This window comes from Olea europaea, chromosome 18 (genome assembly GCF_002742605.1).
Source record: "Olea europaea var. sylvestris chromosome 18, O_europaea_v1, whole genome shotgun sequence".
Taxonomy (NCBI): Eukaryota; Viridiplantae; Streptophyta; class Magnoliopsida; order Lamiales; family Oleaceae; genus Olea; species Olea europaea.
Window position 1 is genome coordinate 23,882,863 of NC_036254.1, and position 16,965 is coordinate 23,899,827.

Genomic DNA, 16,965 nt, shown 5'->3' on the forward strand with positions numbered 1-16,965 from the left:
TGATTGGAATAATGTTTTTTGAAAAATATGTGGTTGAAAAATAATGATTTTTTTTTAATTTGCGTGTAATATTATTTTTTGAAAGACTGTGTGATTAAAAATAAGAGAGAGAAAAAGAATAAAAAAAAAATGGTTGGATGAGAGGATGACAGGGTGACCTGATTGTTGGTAAATTAAATACTGTACTTTTTTGCTTCGAGTTGAAGTTCAGTGACTTGATCGCAAACAAGTCTAAAGATCAACTCCATGGTTTCGTTTTATTTGCTTGTGGCTTAAAACGAAGCAAGGCGCCAGATAGCCATATTTTACATACGATAACGCTACTACGTTGCTCGACTGAGCACGAGAATGGCGACGGCAGCGGACTTTTGCTGCTCGGGTCTCACTTTTTCCTCCAAACTTCCAAGCCGCCAGTCTCACATCAATTCCTTCAACGTCAACCGCTCTTTAAGTTTGAATAGAAGTTGTATTCAATTCTACTGCAAAAATGAATCATCTACTAAAATTTTCAGTTTTCGTACAAGAAGACGGCGTAATTTGGGCATTTATTGCCAGGCTACAGGCACTGACCTTCAGCCCAAACGCATTCCTTCATCTTCCGACCTCGAATTCGCTGCCCGCGCTGGCAAGGACCGCCTCTCCAAGGTTAGGCGGTTACTGCTATTTGCCGATGTCTAAATTACGGATAAATTATAGATTTTATAGGTAATGTGTAAGACTATATTCTATGAATGAGTGAATACGTGTATTGATATTGTAGGTGCCAACGACGAATATAAGGAATTTCAGTATCATAGCTCATATTGATCATGGAAAATCGACTTTGGCGGACAAATTGTTGCAGTTAACGGGCACAGTGGAGAGCCGTGAAATGAAGGAGCAGTTTCTTGATAATATGGACTTGGAGAGAGAAAGAGGCATCACTATAAAATTACAGGTGATCTATATTAGTGACCACGTCAAAACTAATGAAGCATTTTAACTAGAGCTTCTTCCTGTTTTTGTTTTTATTTATTTTTTGCGTATTGTTATGGATTTCAACTGTTGTAGTGAGCGCATGTTAGATGGTATAGAACTATGAAACAGAATATGGATGAATCCCCTAAATTACCAGCTAAGTGAGTCTCTTCAGATCGGTAGAAGGACAAACTCTGCATTTGCTCACTTAGGTTGTGCTACAACCGTTGAAGTTCCTGCAGCCTGGACCTGTGCCATGGAAATAACATGGCGCAAACTCTTGTACAAAATAGTTTGGCACTGATCAAAGAGTATTTTAGATTTATTCAAGTAGTTAAGAGTTAATGGGTTAACTTATTAGTACAATAGTTGAACAATTATGATTTTATGGACTAAACTACCGTTTGGATACAATCTATAAATTCAGTTAAAGTTAAACATCGAATTTCAACAACACATTCATAACTACTTATCATTATAATCCACACATTTTATGGTCTCAGTACTATTCATCTTACTGTTCCTATTTATAAACCATTTATAAGTTTGCTAAATTGAGGCTTTACCCTAGGTGAGTATAGCTTCTGACACATCATAGTTCTAAGGGCATTGGCTTGTAATGAATAAGTTTCCTGTGACAACTGGCTCATTGAGGAGCACTCCATGTCTTGTTGAAAGCAATGATTCTCTCCTATTGAACATTATGCAGTGGGAATAACATTTCTTAACTGGATTTTCTCTTCACATCGTCATGATACTGCTTTTGTCTTTCAGTCTTATTGGGATTTGCATTTGTGATCAATTAATTTATGGATTTGCTTTAGGTTTATTATGTTAAACTCGGAACTGTTATCCGTTCTTATTGTCTTAATGTGGGCCTGCAAGCATTCCTATTGTAATAATGTTGACATCTTTTTGTTTTAGGCTGCGAGAATGCGTTTTATATATCAAAATGAACCATATTGCCTGAATCTTATTGATACCCCAGGACATGTTGACTTCTCCTATGAGGTATGTCATTGAATGGCCTAACAATTTTTGAAGTTATTATCATATGATATCTAGAAAAATACTCTGGTGGTTGTCGATGACATCTGTTAATTTACGAAGACACAAGTATTCTGAATGCTTGAAATGATTCTTACGGTAATCATCATTTTGATGATGTAACATGTGACAGTTGGGTAATTATCAGATGGAGAAGTGATAGTATATCTTATTATGTTGTGGATCATTTTCCCATGTTGTTGTTGTTGTTTTATTTTTTTGTTTTTCTTGCGAACTTCCAAGATCAGTTCTAGATAGCAAAACTGAAGAAGGAAAATCATTAGATTGGAGAAGTAAAGTCTGAAAGAGCTAGATCACTAAGAGAATTCGCCTGAGGGATGGGTTACAATTACCTTAGAAGCTAAACAGACTTCCTTTTTGTGGAAAACTTGCTATGTATGTGGAAAATTTTAGATACCTTTTTAAGGTTTTATGTAGTCTATTGTTAATTTCCTGCAGTGAGTCTGATGCCTTCTCATTTAGATCCTTCTACTAGAGGATGTGACCAGTGACCCCAATTCCAGATCTTGATACATTGCAGCTTCTGGTTCAGGTTGCACCTCATACCTGTTGCAAGCAGGGCAAGGAAATATTTGAGATAACCAGTTACATTTGCCAATGCAAAAAGAGAGAAAAATTAAAAAAGGGAGGTATTATGAGATGAAATCTAAAACTGTAGTTGGCGGCACACTTTCTGAAGGGGTAATTAATTCAGTAAGTTAATGGGCGTGTCTTGTGATGGATACGAAAACAGATTACTACAATTGTTTGAGGATTTGGAGGCCAATAGGAGATAGAAGATGAGTAAACAAGAAGGTAAATTAAGAAGAAAGGGCGATAGTGAACTTAAGAGGCTCGAATGGTCAGTTAATTATGATGACAAGGGTGGTGAATCCAAGAATGGAGTACTGGGGAGGGATGCTGGACTGTTGAAATGATACCACAAATCATTAGCTGGAATGTAAGGGGACTTAATGAAGTTGGTAAAAGGATGGGTGTTCGACATCTGCTAAGGGGCTGGGGAGCGAATCTTGTATGCTTACAAGAAACTAAGATGGAGGTCATCTCGAGGGCGGTGGTTAGTAGCTTATGGGGGGGACAGCATGTAGGGTTTCAGTTTATGGGATCATCAGGGGTTTCTAGAGGCATATTAGTCATGTGGGACACCAGAGTGCTTGAGATGGAGGAGTTGAGTGTTGGATTGTTCCTAATTTCGATGTCGTTCAGAAATATTGGGGATGGATTTCAATGGATGTTCATAGGTATTTATGGGCCTAATACTGAGGATAGTAGACGGGGTTTGTGGGATGAATTGGCTGGAATGATGGCTTGGTGGAATCTACCAACGTGTATAGAAGGTGACTTTAATGTGGTTCGATTTCCTATTGAGAGGTTGAATGGTGGGAGATTCACGAGGGCTATGGAGGATTTTTCAGACTTTATAAGGGAGAATATATTGGTGGATTTGCCTATGATTGGAGGAGATTTTACCTGGTCATCCAATCGGGATCAACCTGCTGTTTCTCATATTGACAGATTCTTGATATGTGGAGAGTAGGAGGCTAAGTATTCAGATGTCATTCAGAGAAGATTGGGGAGGGTGTACTCTGATCATTTCCCCATTATGTTAACTGGGAACAGGACGGGTGGAGGACGAAGGCCTTTTAGGTTCGAGAAAATGTGGTTGAAAGTTGAAGGTTTTAGGGAGCAAGTACAGACTTGGTGGACATCTTACGATGTCAGGGGGTGTCCTAGTTTTGTGTTGGATCAGAAGTTGAAGTCTTTGAAAAGAGATTTAAAGAAATGGAATGAGGAGGTTGTGGGCAATGTAAACTGTCGTAAAATTCAGTGTCTTTCTGAGATTGATGAGTTGGATAGGTGGGAGGAGAGTCGAAGGTTGGCTGGGGAGGAGAAGGAGAAACGTAGAGCATTAAGGGAAGAATTGGAGAGGTTGGTGGAGATGGAGGAGATTGCTTGGCGTCAGAAATCTAGGGTCAATTGATTGAAAGAAGGAGATAAATGTACTAAGTTTTTTCACAGGATCGCTAATTTTAATAGGCGCAAAAACTCGATCACAGTGTTGGAAGTGGATGGGATAACTTATGAAGAACCAATCGAAATTGGAAGCCAGTTGGTGAATTTCTATCAGAATATATATTAGGAGCAGTTTGAGTGGAGGCCAGAGTTGGAAGGTTTGGATTTTTCTACTATCACGGAGGATGATGCCGGGTGGTTAGAGCGACCTTTTGAGGAGGATGAAATCAAGGAGGTAGTGTTTAGCATGAACGAGGATAAGGCTCCTGGACCGGACGGTTTCTTGTTCTCATTTTACAAGGCCTGTTGGGAGGTGGTGCGATCGGAAATTTTGGATGTGTTCACATATTTTTTTGAACATGGCAGGTTCCAAAAAAGTTCTAATGCTACATTTGTTGTGCTGATCCCTAAGAAATCGGGAGCGACTGACATTAAGGACTTTCGCCCTATTAGCCTAATCTGTGGGGTGTATAAGATTATTGCGAAAGTCCTGACGAACAGATTAAAGGAGGTGCTCGGGAAAGTAGTGTCCAAGTTTCAGAATGTTTTCGTAAAAGGTCGCCAGATTTTGGACTCTGTGCTTATAGCGAATGAATGCATTGATTCAAGATTGCGTTTGGAACTTCCCGGGATGCTATGTAAGCTCGATATTGAGAAGGCATATGATCATGTGAACTGGGGGTTCCTTTTATATATGCTTAGGAGGTGCGGCTTCGGGGATAAGTGGTGTAAATGGATTCAATTCTGTATTTCTACTGTTTCGTTCTCAATCATGGTCAACGGAGCGCCGGAGTGTTATTTTCGGAGTAGTAGAGGATTGCGGCAAGGAGATCCACTATCCCCATTGCCTTTTGTTATTGTGATGGAGGCTTTCAGTAGGATGTTTGAAAGAGCTGTGGGAGAGGGTTTGGTAAGGGGCTTTAGGGTTGGCCAATTGCAGGTGTCTCATTTGCTATTTGCAGATGACACCTTGATCTTCTGTGATGCGGATGATGAACAATTCAGGAACCTGCGTCGTTTGCTCCTATATTTTGAAGCGGTGTCTGGATTAAAAATCAATTTGGGGAAATCTGAGGTTATTCCAGTTGGGGAGGTCACTAACGTGGAGGAGTTGGCTGGCATATTGGGATGCAGGATTGCATAATTGCCCATGTTATATTTAGGCCTCCCGCTAGGGGTACGGTTTAAAAGTACACATATCTGGAATGGTATTATGGAAAGAATGGAGAGGAGGTTAGCAGGGTGGAAGCGTATGTATCTTTCTAAGGGAGGCCGACTTACCCTTATTAAATCCACTCTCTCAAATCTCCCCACTTACTTTTTGTCATTGTTTCCTATTCCGGTTGCAGTGGCAAATAGATTAGAGAGATTTCAAAGAGAATTCTTGTGGGCAGGGTTAGGGGAAGAGAGGAAAATGCATTTGGTTAATTGGGGTACTATTTGTTTGCCTATGAGGATGGGGATGCTTGGAGTGAGGAGCCTTATTTTGTTTAATAAGGCTTTATTAGGCAAGTGGTTGTGGCGATTTGGAGTGGAGAGGGAGAGCTTTTGGAGAGAAATCATTGGGGCAAAGTATGGTGTGATGGAGGGGGGTTGGTGTACGGTTGAGGGTCGTGACTCCTATGGGGTGAGTTTGTGGAGGTATATCCGACGGAGATGGAGTGATTTTAAGGACAAACTAAATTTTGTGGTGGGAAATGGCACTGATATTAGATTTTGGGATGATAGTTGGCGTGGCGATCAACTATTAAAGGAGGAATTTCCCTCATTGTACCGCATTGCGTTAGAGCCTGCTGCTATGGTAGGTGATGTACTTGACATCCATAATGGGGGCTATAGTTGGAATATTACTTTTGGGAGGGGTTTACAAGATTGGGAATTGGAAGATTATTCGTTGTTTTTGACCGCTTTGCATGAGATACAAATTCGGGTAGGAGAGGGTGATTGTAGCAGGTGGAGGTTAGGTCGAGATGGTATTTTTTCAGTCCGCTCATACTTTCAATCCCTTTTGGGATTTGTGGAGAGTTCATTACCTTGGAAGATGGTGTGGCAAAGTAAATTGCCTCCACGGGTAGCATTTCTATTGTGGACAGTTATGAGGGGGCAGGTGTCAACGGTAGATAATCTTCGACGAAAATGATTTTATGTAACCGAGTGGTGCTATATGTGCAAGAAGGATGGAGAGACGATTGATCATTTATTCATTTATTGTGATGGTGTACGTTGGCTTTGGAACAGTATTCTGGCTTCTCAATCAATGGATTGGGTGCTACCTAGGCGTATAGAAGACTTGGTGTGGGCATGGAGAAGAAAACTTCGCGATAAGGATAGCAAACTTCTATGGAATCTTATCCCGAGATGCATTATATGGTGCATATGGAGAGAACGGAACGATCGATGTTTCGAAAATTAAACAAAGACAACAGAGCAGATAAGAGAATTATTTTACTTGACTTTGCATACTTGGTTTAATGTAGTGGCTAAAAATCCTATTGTAGGGTTGCTTAATTTCTTATTGTTCCTTTCATGCTTAAAGTGATTGTATACCCCCCGTGTACTTTCTTTTAAGGAATAAAATTCTCTGACTACCTATCAAAAAAAAGATTGTGTATCCATCAAATCTATTTGATTTTGTCTCTTGTGTATCTTATCAAATCTCTTTGACTTTGTCCAGAAAGAGACATAGATCTTATCTCTCTCTCTCTCGTTATATATGTGTGTGTGTGTGTGTATTTAATATTGAAGATGGATTTTGCCCTTCCATAATTATACTAACATATTTATCAATTTTACATATATACATACATGCATACATATATACACACACACACACACACACACACACACACATATATACACATATATATGTGTGTGTGTGTGTGTTTTTTTTTTTTTAATATTGAAGATGGATTTTGGCCTTCCATAATTATACTAACATATTTATCAATTTTAAAAAGGCCTACAACAACTCTATGACTTGTATTCATTTTATCTTTGCGCTTTCTTGACAATTGTAGGTTTCTCGTTCTCTAGCCGCTTGTGAGGGAGCTCTCCTTGTTGTAGATGCCTCCCAGGTACTTATTTGCTCGCTTGTGCATTTCGATATGTTCCAAACTTTAAATAACTCTCTAGACAATCATATATAGTTTCATAGATTTTTTTCACATCATGCTATTGATGTCGGCCATTCCAAATTATGAAAACATATATCTCTTCTCTAAGAGTTAAGAGTTGTGATTTGGAGTTTATTTTGTAGGGAGTGGAAGCCCAAACACTTGCTAATGTGTATCTGGCCTTGGAAAACAATCTTGAAATCATTCCGGTAGGTTTGGTTGATTATGTTTCCATAAACATAGAATTTTGGTGATGTAAACCATGATGAAAGCCTTGTTTATTACTTGGAAGTTGTTAGATGATTTCATCTTTGAGCTTTTAGACAAGACAATTTAAAATATATGGTATTATTAGAGCTGGCAACATGTTGAGAAAATTATCCTCATCACTTTGAAGAGAATAACGCTTAGTTTGTTCTTGTATGTGTTATGTCTATTGTCTTATATCTTTATGAAATTCTATTTTGCAGATAAATCTTGCTAGGTGAAACTTGGATTTTTTAATCATTTTTTCATTTACGTCACCAACATGTGCTGTTTGATTCCATCTTACTTGAAGTGGCCAAGGTATTGCATGTGACGAACAATGAAGATTTAACTGCATGTACCATTTTTATCCTCTGCAGGTTTTAAACAAGATAGATCTTCCAGGTGCTGAGCCAGATCGTGTTTGCCGAGAGATAGAAGAGGTTAGTTTGCAGGGCCAAGGAAAAAAAAATACGATTGATTGGTGTCATTTGTATGAGTGTTGATGAGGTTTTTGTAAACTTGCTGAAAGGTATACCTTTTATATCTGAATTTACCCATCTTCTGTATAGGTTGTTGGTCTAGATTGCAGCAATGCAATTTACTGCTCTGCAAAGGTCAGATTTTTTTTCTTCACCCACCCAATATTTTTATAAATCTAAGACACATTTCTTGTAATAGAATAGGGTTTACAAAAGAGGAAATTACCAAATGTGATGATATAATGAAGTTCCATTCCTGATAGGTGGTGGGAAATACTCACCATTATTTTGTTATGTAGGAAGGAATTGGTATAACCGAAATTCTAAATGCAATTGTTCAAAGGATTCCCCCACCTCCTGCCAGCACAGACAGACCTTTGAGGGCTCTTATATTTGATAGGTATCTGATTTAGGTACAATGATCTAACTCCTTTATGTTAAAATCTCATATTTTATTTCACCTAAATAAAGTGGTCGTATTCCCTGCTATTTTCTAATCTTATCATCTCACATATCTCCTGATCTTCATTAGTAGGCATGTAAATGTCATATCTATTTTCATAAAATAAATTTTAATATTTCTGAAACATGTTATTCAAATTATATTAGGGAACACTGCTTATCTCCTATATTGAGCTTTCAAATTTCATTTATACTTTTGAAATTAACTTCCTTTCATTAATGAATCTCTTTATGTGCTACTGATTAGATTTTCTTTAAAATTCTTTTGCAGTTACTATGATGCATACCGGGGCGTCATAGTATATTTTAGAATCATTGATGGGGCTATTAAAAAAGGTGACAGAATAGTTTTCATGGCTAGTGGAAAGGTACAGATTCATGGTACTATCATCACGTCCCATTTTAATGCTGGATATTTTTTTAATCTCATTATTAAAGATATAAATATAATGAATTAATTTCTCCCTTTAGTAGCTTAAACTTTTTGATGAGGTTGTTCAACATTGTATTTGTGCCAGAGCAAACTAATACCCTGAGTTCAATTCTCACCACCACCCGATGATAAATTTCATGTGTATGCATTTGATAAAGAATTGTATTTGAAACACATATGAGGGGGTTTGTGGAAGAATTCCTACCCTCTCAAATAGCTTTTCTAGTTTGAGTTTGGTGTTAGTGGTTCAACACTTGTAATCAAGTGAATCTCTTGGAAGCCCTTTTTGTATTCCTCTGTTAATTTTTAAGCAACTACTTAACATCTAATAGTTTCTTTGGAGATTTTAGGCTATAATATGTTACTAACATTTTTATTTATGCGATAGCCCCTGTTCGACACCCATAAAATCAATACTTATTTTTAACACACATTCACGATAAAATATTTTGCAGTTAAATCCAATTTTTTTTCCTATTTTTAAACCACACATTCTCCAAAAAATCACTATTCTGAATCTCATTTTTCCCAAAAAAATCATTTTAATGGATGTCAAACAGGGGCTTATTATGCGTCTTTCTTGAAAGCTTGCATACTCACGAGCTAGCCAAACCATGGGATCATAAAATGCAGGATTATTATGCTGATGAAGTTGGAGTTTTATCTCCCAGTCAGTTGCAGGTTGATACGTTATATGCTGGAGAGGTAGAAATCTTATCTCATTTTTTCTGGTATTAAAGAATACCATACTTTTGATTGGGAACTTGTGACTATTGTTTGTTGTCTAGTTTGATTTGTAGCCTGTTGTATGCTTGTGTTGTGACCTATGGTAATAATTTTGTCAATGTTCTCTCAGTGTCTATAAAGTCCATAGCTAATTACTTTTTCTGTAAGTAATGTCAAAAGTACCTTTCTGATTTATCGAAGAAAATTTTGAAAATGATGGATTTACTACCCTCCACACAGAAAACAGGGACAAGGGATGGTTGAAATATAGCGACTAGTCCCAGCATCCCCTCAAGTCTGCAATGTTAGGGACAAACACAGAAATAGCTTCTCCTGTATTGAGCTTCATATGACAAATCAGCATAAACTAATGGATGCGTGATTCCCTCAATCTATATTTACACTCCCTCTGCATCGTTCAAATGGCATAGTCCACTGTCTTCTTTTTGGCTGTGCGTGTTGGACTTAAAGATTGTTTCTGCATGTACTTTTACCATTTTACTATTCAATTTCATATACACTTTTTTTTTGTGCATTTCATGCTTATTTACAATTTCTTCCTTTTCAGGTGGGCTATCTTTCGGCTTCCATTAGGTCTGTTGCGGATGCTAGGGTTGGTGACACCATAACACACTACACTAGAAAGGCAGAACAATCATTGCCTGGATACAAGGAGGCCACGCCGATGGTTTTCTGTGGCCTGTTTCCTGTTGATGCGGACCAGTATATCTCTATCTACCTCAGTGTTAATAGATGTACTTAATAAATAATAAAGTATTAAGAGCTTCATTTTTCGTATCATCACAATGTTTGTTTTGATTGCTATAGATTTTCCGAGTTGCGTGATGCATTAGAGAAATTACAGCTTAATGATGCTGCTCTGAAGGTAGGCGTACTTCTTGTTAATGGTTAGTTTTGTTATTTTGATTCATACCCGCGCTAGTAATCGAAAAGTGCTATAATTGCTTGAATCATTTTATATAAAAAAATTTCCATGTCTCTTGTGAACTTTTTATCTTGTTTGTTATAATAATTCGTTGATAATGCTACTTGTAGTAAATTAATAACTAAGACATGATCTGTTTCTGCAGTTGAAGACAGAATTGCATGGTCTTTATATATAATGGTTAAAACTCTGTGGGTCACTCACCCACAGTGTCATTGAACCTTTTTCCCCATTTGGATTGAGGAACTTAGAATTTGTTTCAATTGAGCGAGTCTACTCCATCTCTGTTACTTTGACTAATGAAAATGTTTCAATTGAGTCACTCCCTCCGTGTCTTTGACTAATGAAAAACCTGTCTATTTGGCAAAACTGCTAATGACACGGACTCATATCACCAGACATGTGGCAAATTAATTATGTGTTATTAACGAATTGAAATAATGGAGCTGATGGATTTAGTGCTTGTTTGGGAGGTGTTTGAATTATAAATACTTTTGGTCAAATGTACTTTTTACCCACACATTTCATAGTACCCTCAATTTCTACCCTCTTTTTACCCATATATTTTGTCGGACGACCCACTGTATAAATTAAAGTTTAACACTCCCAAACAAACTTTTAGTGACATGCGAAAGGCATAATATTGAAATTCTGAGAAAATGCTTGATTTAGCTTAGAAATTGTATGTTAGAAGTTTAAGTAACAAATATGTGTTCTATTCTGCATTTTTTTTTTGTTTCAAATTTCAATTAAATAAAATTATTTTCGGTCTTAGCAACAAACTTGCCACACCTGTGGAAAAGTGATATTTTCTTCTAAAATTAGGTTATGACGTGCTATACTAGACCTAGAAAATTTTACTTTGAATGAAATTCGGATGCTGTACCAGTGTTTCTTTTTAACATAGTAAAACAAGCATGAAGAAGCATGTGGTTTGTAATGCTTCTTGCACGTTGTACAGAAGTTCATATCCTAATCTTATGCCTACAAGGAGTTTTCTAAATCATGTTTAGTTATGATTGTTATCTATGCTGCTATTGGCTATCTTTTTGTGGTAATATTTGCCAAAATTATATGCTTAAATGAAAATGTGTTACTCCTTGAAATATGGTTTTGTAGTTTGAGCCTGAGACATCAAGTGCAATGGGATTTGGCTTTAGATGTGGGTTTCTGGGTCTTCTTCATATGGAAATTGTTCAGGTCGGAAAATTCATGTTCTTGTACTCAGTGATTGTTGTGAGTCTGCTTACCTGCTTTATCATGTCATGGTTCTTGCTCTAATAAACTTCTATTTCACAGGAAAGGCTCGAACGTGAATACAATTTGAGTCTTATAACCACAGCTCCAAGTGTCGTTTACCGGGTGAACTGTGTAAATGGCGATACTGTAATTTCTGCTTCTCCAATGCTCATAATATTTCACTAATTTGTTTTCTCTTTCTTTCTTAGATTGGTAGACTGTTTGTTAGACGTTGATATTTAATGCGACTTCATAATATAGCTATTATTCTGAGTACAAGGCATGATTAGGAGGTTTGCAATATTCATTTTTGTGGCTATTATGCGTATCATTGTGCGATTATATTGGTTATGCATAGAACCTTCAGCACTTGACTGGCTGATGCTAGCAAGCAAAAATAATACTAGCAGGCAAGGTGCCTGTTCATTAGAATGATTAAGAGTTCATATACTGGCACATCATTTCGTAGCCCATTTAGATTTTCTGTTACTGTTTATTATTTCAAGAATTTGTGTCAAACCATGGTGGGATGCAGCTTCCACCTCATCTTTTAATGGAATCTTGAGTTTTAAATCTTACAGTGAATGCTAAGTACAAAAAAATTATTAAAAAGAATTCATAAGCTCTAAGAGTACTTAAAAGCAATGCCAAATTGCCCCTAATTAAAAAAAGAGAGTAGAATTTTGTCTTTATAAATAATGCAAGAAAATATCCACGGCTGTGGATAGCGAAATTGAACTGATTAGTGGGATACAACTTTCAAATCCTTATTCCACACACAATCTTGTATGATCCAGGTTGAGTGTTCGAATCCATCCTTACTTCCTGAACCTGGAAATAGGAGGTCAATCGAAGAGCCATTTGTCAAGGTTGACACTTGAACTCTTGGTTTGTCCCAGTTGTTGGAAATTATAGTACAGTTTTTCATTTTACATTTTGAAAATGTAAAAGAATGATTCTCGTGTATACAGATTGAAATGCTTACTCCAAAAGACTACATTGGTGCGCTTATGGAGCTTGCTCAGGACCGGAGAGGAGTATTCAAAGAAATGAAGTTCATTACTGAGAATAGAGCATCAATCATTTATGAGTTACCCCTAGCTGAGGTACTCCAATCGGAGGCTAATATGCAGTTTCTATTTGCAGAGCTAATGAAGTTATAGATTCAATTTAACTGCTGTGTTACCCAAGTAAAAGTATTCTTGGTATTTTGTAGATGGTGGGGGATTTCTTCGATCAGCTGAAGTCAAGAAGTAAAGGCTATGCTAGCATGGAGTATTCCTTCATTGGGTATGGAATCTATGCATTTGAGTTTAACTTGGTGGTGTAATATGATATTTCCTTATTATAAAGGAACGATAGATTTATGCATAAAGGCCCTTTTGTTACATCTTATCCACGGTGTTCATGTGGAACTATACAATGAACACATTGCTAGTTGCTGCTTCCCAGATTAGCGATGGGTATTGGAAGCAAGTAGGAATAAGTATTGTTTTTATTGACAAACTGATGTGATTCTTTTGTTGTTGTTTAAACTATTTCTGTGTCAACCAATGAGAATACTATCACACTTTTTCTTTAATATTTGTTTTCGCATCTCATGAGATGGAACAGTTGTTCCTTCATTGGCCAATTATATCCTCATCATGGAAGTTCTTGTCATCTCTTAAACATTTTAAATTCAGAAAAATCGTTCCTTATAATTCAAATTCAAGTTAGCTGATTATTCACTTTTATCATAGTTTTAGTATTTACCATCCTTATTCACTTCTGACAGGTACAAGGAAAGTGAACTGATAAAGCTTGATATTCAAATTAGTGGCGATCCTGTGGAACCTTTATCAACTATTGTACACAAAGATAAGGTACCTATTGTCAAGAATAGACCACATACAATATTACCTTGTGACAAGCTTTATGATTGCAAATGATGTGAAATTATCAATGGTTTATTAAGAAGTGAATATCTGGTACTATTGTGGCTTATATTGTTTTTTAAAGAGGGGGACAAGAGTGTCTAAGATGGAGAGGGAACAAAGATAGAGAGATCTATAGCGGAGGCAGAAATGCTGGAACTGTATTTCAAGTTAATAGTCATAGTGTACAATTTGACCTGCGGGTCAATATACATGCTATTCTACCATGTAAAATAACTGAAGTTTTGTGTGCTTTAATTATTAGGATTTCCAAAAACTTTCTACCTAGAATCTAAGTCTCTCTACTTGCTATGGAAATGATTTTGTTTACTGTTTTGTAAAGTTCCTGTTGTTTACGAGGAACAAACATTTGATTGTGTTCTTCTTAATTTGATTGTTTACGAGGAACAAACAATTGATTTTCTTCTTAATTGTCCGACTCTTTGTCTTGTTGTCTTATCATTCATTAAATTTTTTTTAAACTTGTCGGACTTTTTAATCAACCGTTCTCTTCTTTCTTTAGTTGTCAGGAACTGTAGCTTTGTATTCATATAGGATCTATGCATGCTTTTCAATTTGTTTTCTAACGAATGTTGGAACAATATAACAACGACATGTTGTCTTTCTTAGGCATATTCTGTTGGAAGGGCTTTAACTCAAAAACTGAAGGAACTAATACCCAGACAAATGTTTAAAGTACCTATACAGGTAAGGTTTACATTTCTCTAGTCAATAAATCAGTGTTCTATACTATGGGAATGGGGATATATTGACATCAATGTCTGACAATTTCTTTTAGCCATAGTGAGATTCTATGCCTAAATGTGGAGGTTTTCTCTCTTTCCAAAAGACAAAGACGTGGAAGTAATTCCTGCATGGCTTTTCTTAATAGCAGGATGCTTCAAGGCCACGCTACTTCTGTTCTTTATAGGACACCGTATCTGGCAAGGGGGGCTAACATCCATAAGTTCTCGTGTATCCTAAGATAAATCTTTACAAGTGAAAGACTAATTCATACAGAATGGAACTTTTAAAACCAAAAAAATTAAGGGAGATGAATTCCAGTGATTCTGCTTTTTGTTTCGTTGCATGTAGAAACTACTTTTGACGAACAAACCTCCATGCATCAATCAGCCTACCAATATTAAGAGAAGATTCCAAGGGCGCTTCTTTCCATGCAGAAAAAGGAGACTTCTAATGTTTGAGTATGCCAAATAATTATTTCCATAGAAGTTCATTGAACCAACCACTCTTGAGCTTTCTGATGATCTTTTAACTTGATTACCTTTTCTTCAACATTCTTTAACCTGCAAAAGCCAATTGGTGGCACAATAGACGTACTCAGATATTCAGGACAAACATTAAAAGTTGGGATATTCCTTTCCTCTATCAAACTTTGAGCTCAGGTCACCAGAGTGGTCCAACCTGTTTGACTGAGCTCGAGCTGCACAAGCATTCTTTTTTATAGCAATTTTATGGAGTGCAGAGGAACGTTCTTTGCTGAAATCTTGAAATCATTTACCTCGGTCAATGATTGTTGCCGATTTTGCTCTAACATGTCTATTCACCTATAATACAATGAAAACCTAACTTTCCTTCAATTCCAAGAACCCTAGCCCAAATTATATGCACTCACATCCTCAAACGGGCATTAGTTTCACAACTGCTTGCTTATTATTCTATTGCATTATGTATTCTCGGCAGGCCTGCATAGGCTCCAAGGTGATTGCTAGTGAAGCATTGTCTGCAATCAGGAAAGACGTCCTGGCTAAATGCTATGGTGAGATGCTAATCCTTAATTTAGAAGATGTATGCATTGACTACGTTTCAATTCTTCATAAGAGACGACACCTGAGCCAAAGATGCTTACGCAATAGTTCATCCTCGGTCCTGTGGTGTCACCTTTCTGGGACAAGTGATTCTGTTTTATTCTGCTGCCTTGTGTTCTGATACTTCCTTTATGAGGAAGATGCTATTCCGCAAATAGTTTTATTTTTGGGATGGAAAGAAGTGATTTTCATTTTCCATGTAGGTGGGGACATCTCCAGGAAAAAGAAACTGCTTAAGAAACAGGTACCCTTTTACTTGGCTTTTTATGATCATCAGTTGGATAATCTAGATCACATCATTCTTTCCATGCATATCTATCTACTTTCAGATATTTGATTCCAGACCATAATCTGAATGCACATTTCTGTATTTCTTTATGTTTCTATTTTTCCTGTGTGCATAACAGCAAAAATGCCTCTGTATGTGTATTTGCCGTGTGAAGTCTCCAATAAGCAACATGTAATTTGTCATCCTTCTTCTCAGGCTGAAGGAAAGAAACGAATGAAGTCGATTGGTAAAGTTGATGTACCCCAAGAAGCATTTATGGCTGTATTAAAACTCGAGAAAGAGGTATTGTAATTGAATTTGTAAATAGAGAACTACATATTTTGACCTCAGTATGTTCTCGATGAAAAAGTAGTAGTATACCAGAATTGGCAAAATCATTACAATTTTTTCCCCCTTTGTATTTGTTTTTTTTTGGGATAAATAGTCAAAAACTTGAATGTTAAATCAGCTGAATCAAATTCCTCTAACTTATGAGCATGTTTTACTTATTTAATTATTTTGAAGTTCACTTTACATAGACGGTTGTCCATCACTGTGATTACAAATAACATTATTACGTTCAAAATGGTTTTCGACTCTATCTTGTCCAATCTCGATATGACATGTATTTTGAACTAGATAAATTCATACACATAATGTCATTATTTTTTCAATGACCGAGTAATTTAACTGTCATTTTAGCACCATCCTTTTTAATTGTTTTAGAACAAGAATAAGTGTCTCGTTTTTAATAAATTTAAAGTTGATTATGTAAGGTTCAAATGTTTACAAGTGGCCGCTGATAAAATAGGGTTGAAATTTTGAAAAATTTTACGTGTGCAATATGATTTTGATTTCGTAAAAATTGAGGTGTTTAGTTAGCTTTCGTTTGGCCTCCGTTAATTTTTATTTCATTATATTATATTTTTTTGTCTTCTATTTTTAACCATACAATCTTTCATAAAATAATATTACCTGTAAATCGAAATTTTTTCTTTCTTTTTAATCACTTATTTAATAAAAAAAAAAACTATTTCATCTATTTTCATTTTCACAGATGGGGCCCAGCGGGGGTTTAGTTTGTGGTGGACATTGAGTTTTAATACGTGACTAAAGTGACTGACGTAAAAATTGGCTGCAATAGCCGCTTGGACCTTACGCTTACACGTGGTTCAACTTTATTTTCAATTCACACGAGCCAACAAAAAAATAAATAGAAAAATTTGTCACAGTCTGAATCTTCTCTCACCAAATAAATAATACGAAA

The 16,965-nt window shown here is 36.5% G+C and overlaps 1 protein-coding gene across 2 annotated transcripts; it reads left to right on the forward strand.

The window, feature by feature from the left end:
• The first annotated feature begins 270 nt into the window (after window positions 1-270).
• On the forward strand, window positions 271-16,196 carry LOC111367846 (translation factor GUF1 homolog, chloroplastic). Of its 2 annotated transcripts, none has more exons than XM_022988912.1 (22): window positions 271-645; window positions 761-937; window positions 1,882-1,968; window positions 7,056-7,112; window positions 7,295-7,360; window positions 7,778-7,840; window positions 7,970-8,014; window positions 8,179-8,279; window positions 8,613-8,709; window positions 9,408-9,479; window positions 10,069-10,223; window positions 10,329-10,386; window positions 11,566-11,646; window positions 11,746-11,832; window positions 12,483-12,554; window positions 12,657-12,791; window positions 12,902-12,975; window positions 13,463-13,550; window positions 14,232-14,309; window positions 15,306-15,381; window positions 15,634-15,674; window positions 15,838-16,013. In XM_022988912.1, the coding sequence occupies exons 1-22, from the start codon at window positions 349-351 to the stop codon at window positions 15,892-15,894; spliced, it is 2,064 nt and encodes a 687-aa protein (XP_022844680.1). In that variant the 5' UTR covers window positions 271-348; the 3' UTR covers window positions 15,895-16,013. The 2 variants fall into 2 exon arrangements, with proteins under 2 accessions (XP_022844680.1, XP_022844679.1); XM_022988911.1 differs by having other exon boundaries at window positions 272-645; window positions 15,915-16,196.
• The last annotated feature ends 769 nt before the right edge of the window (window positions 16,197-16,965 follow it).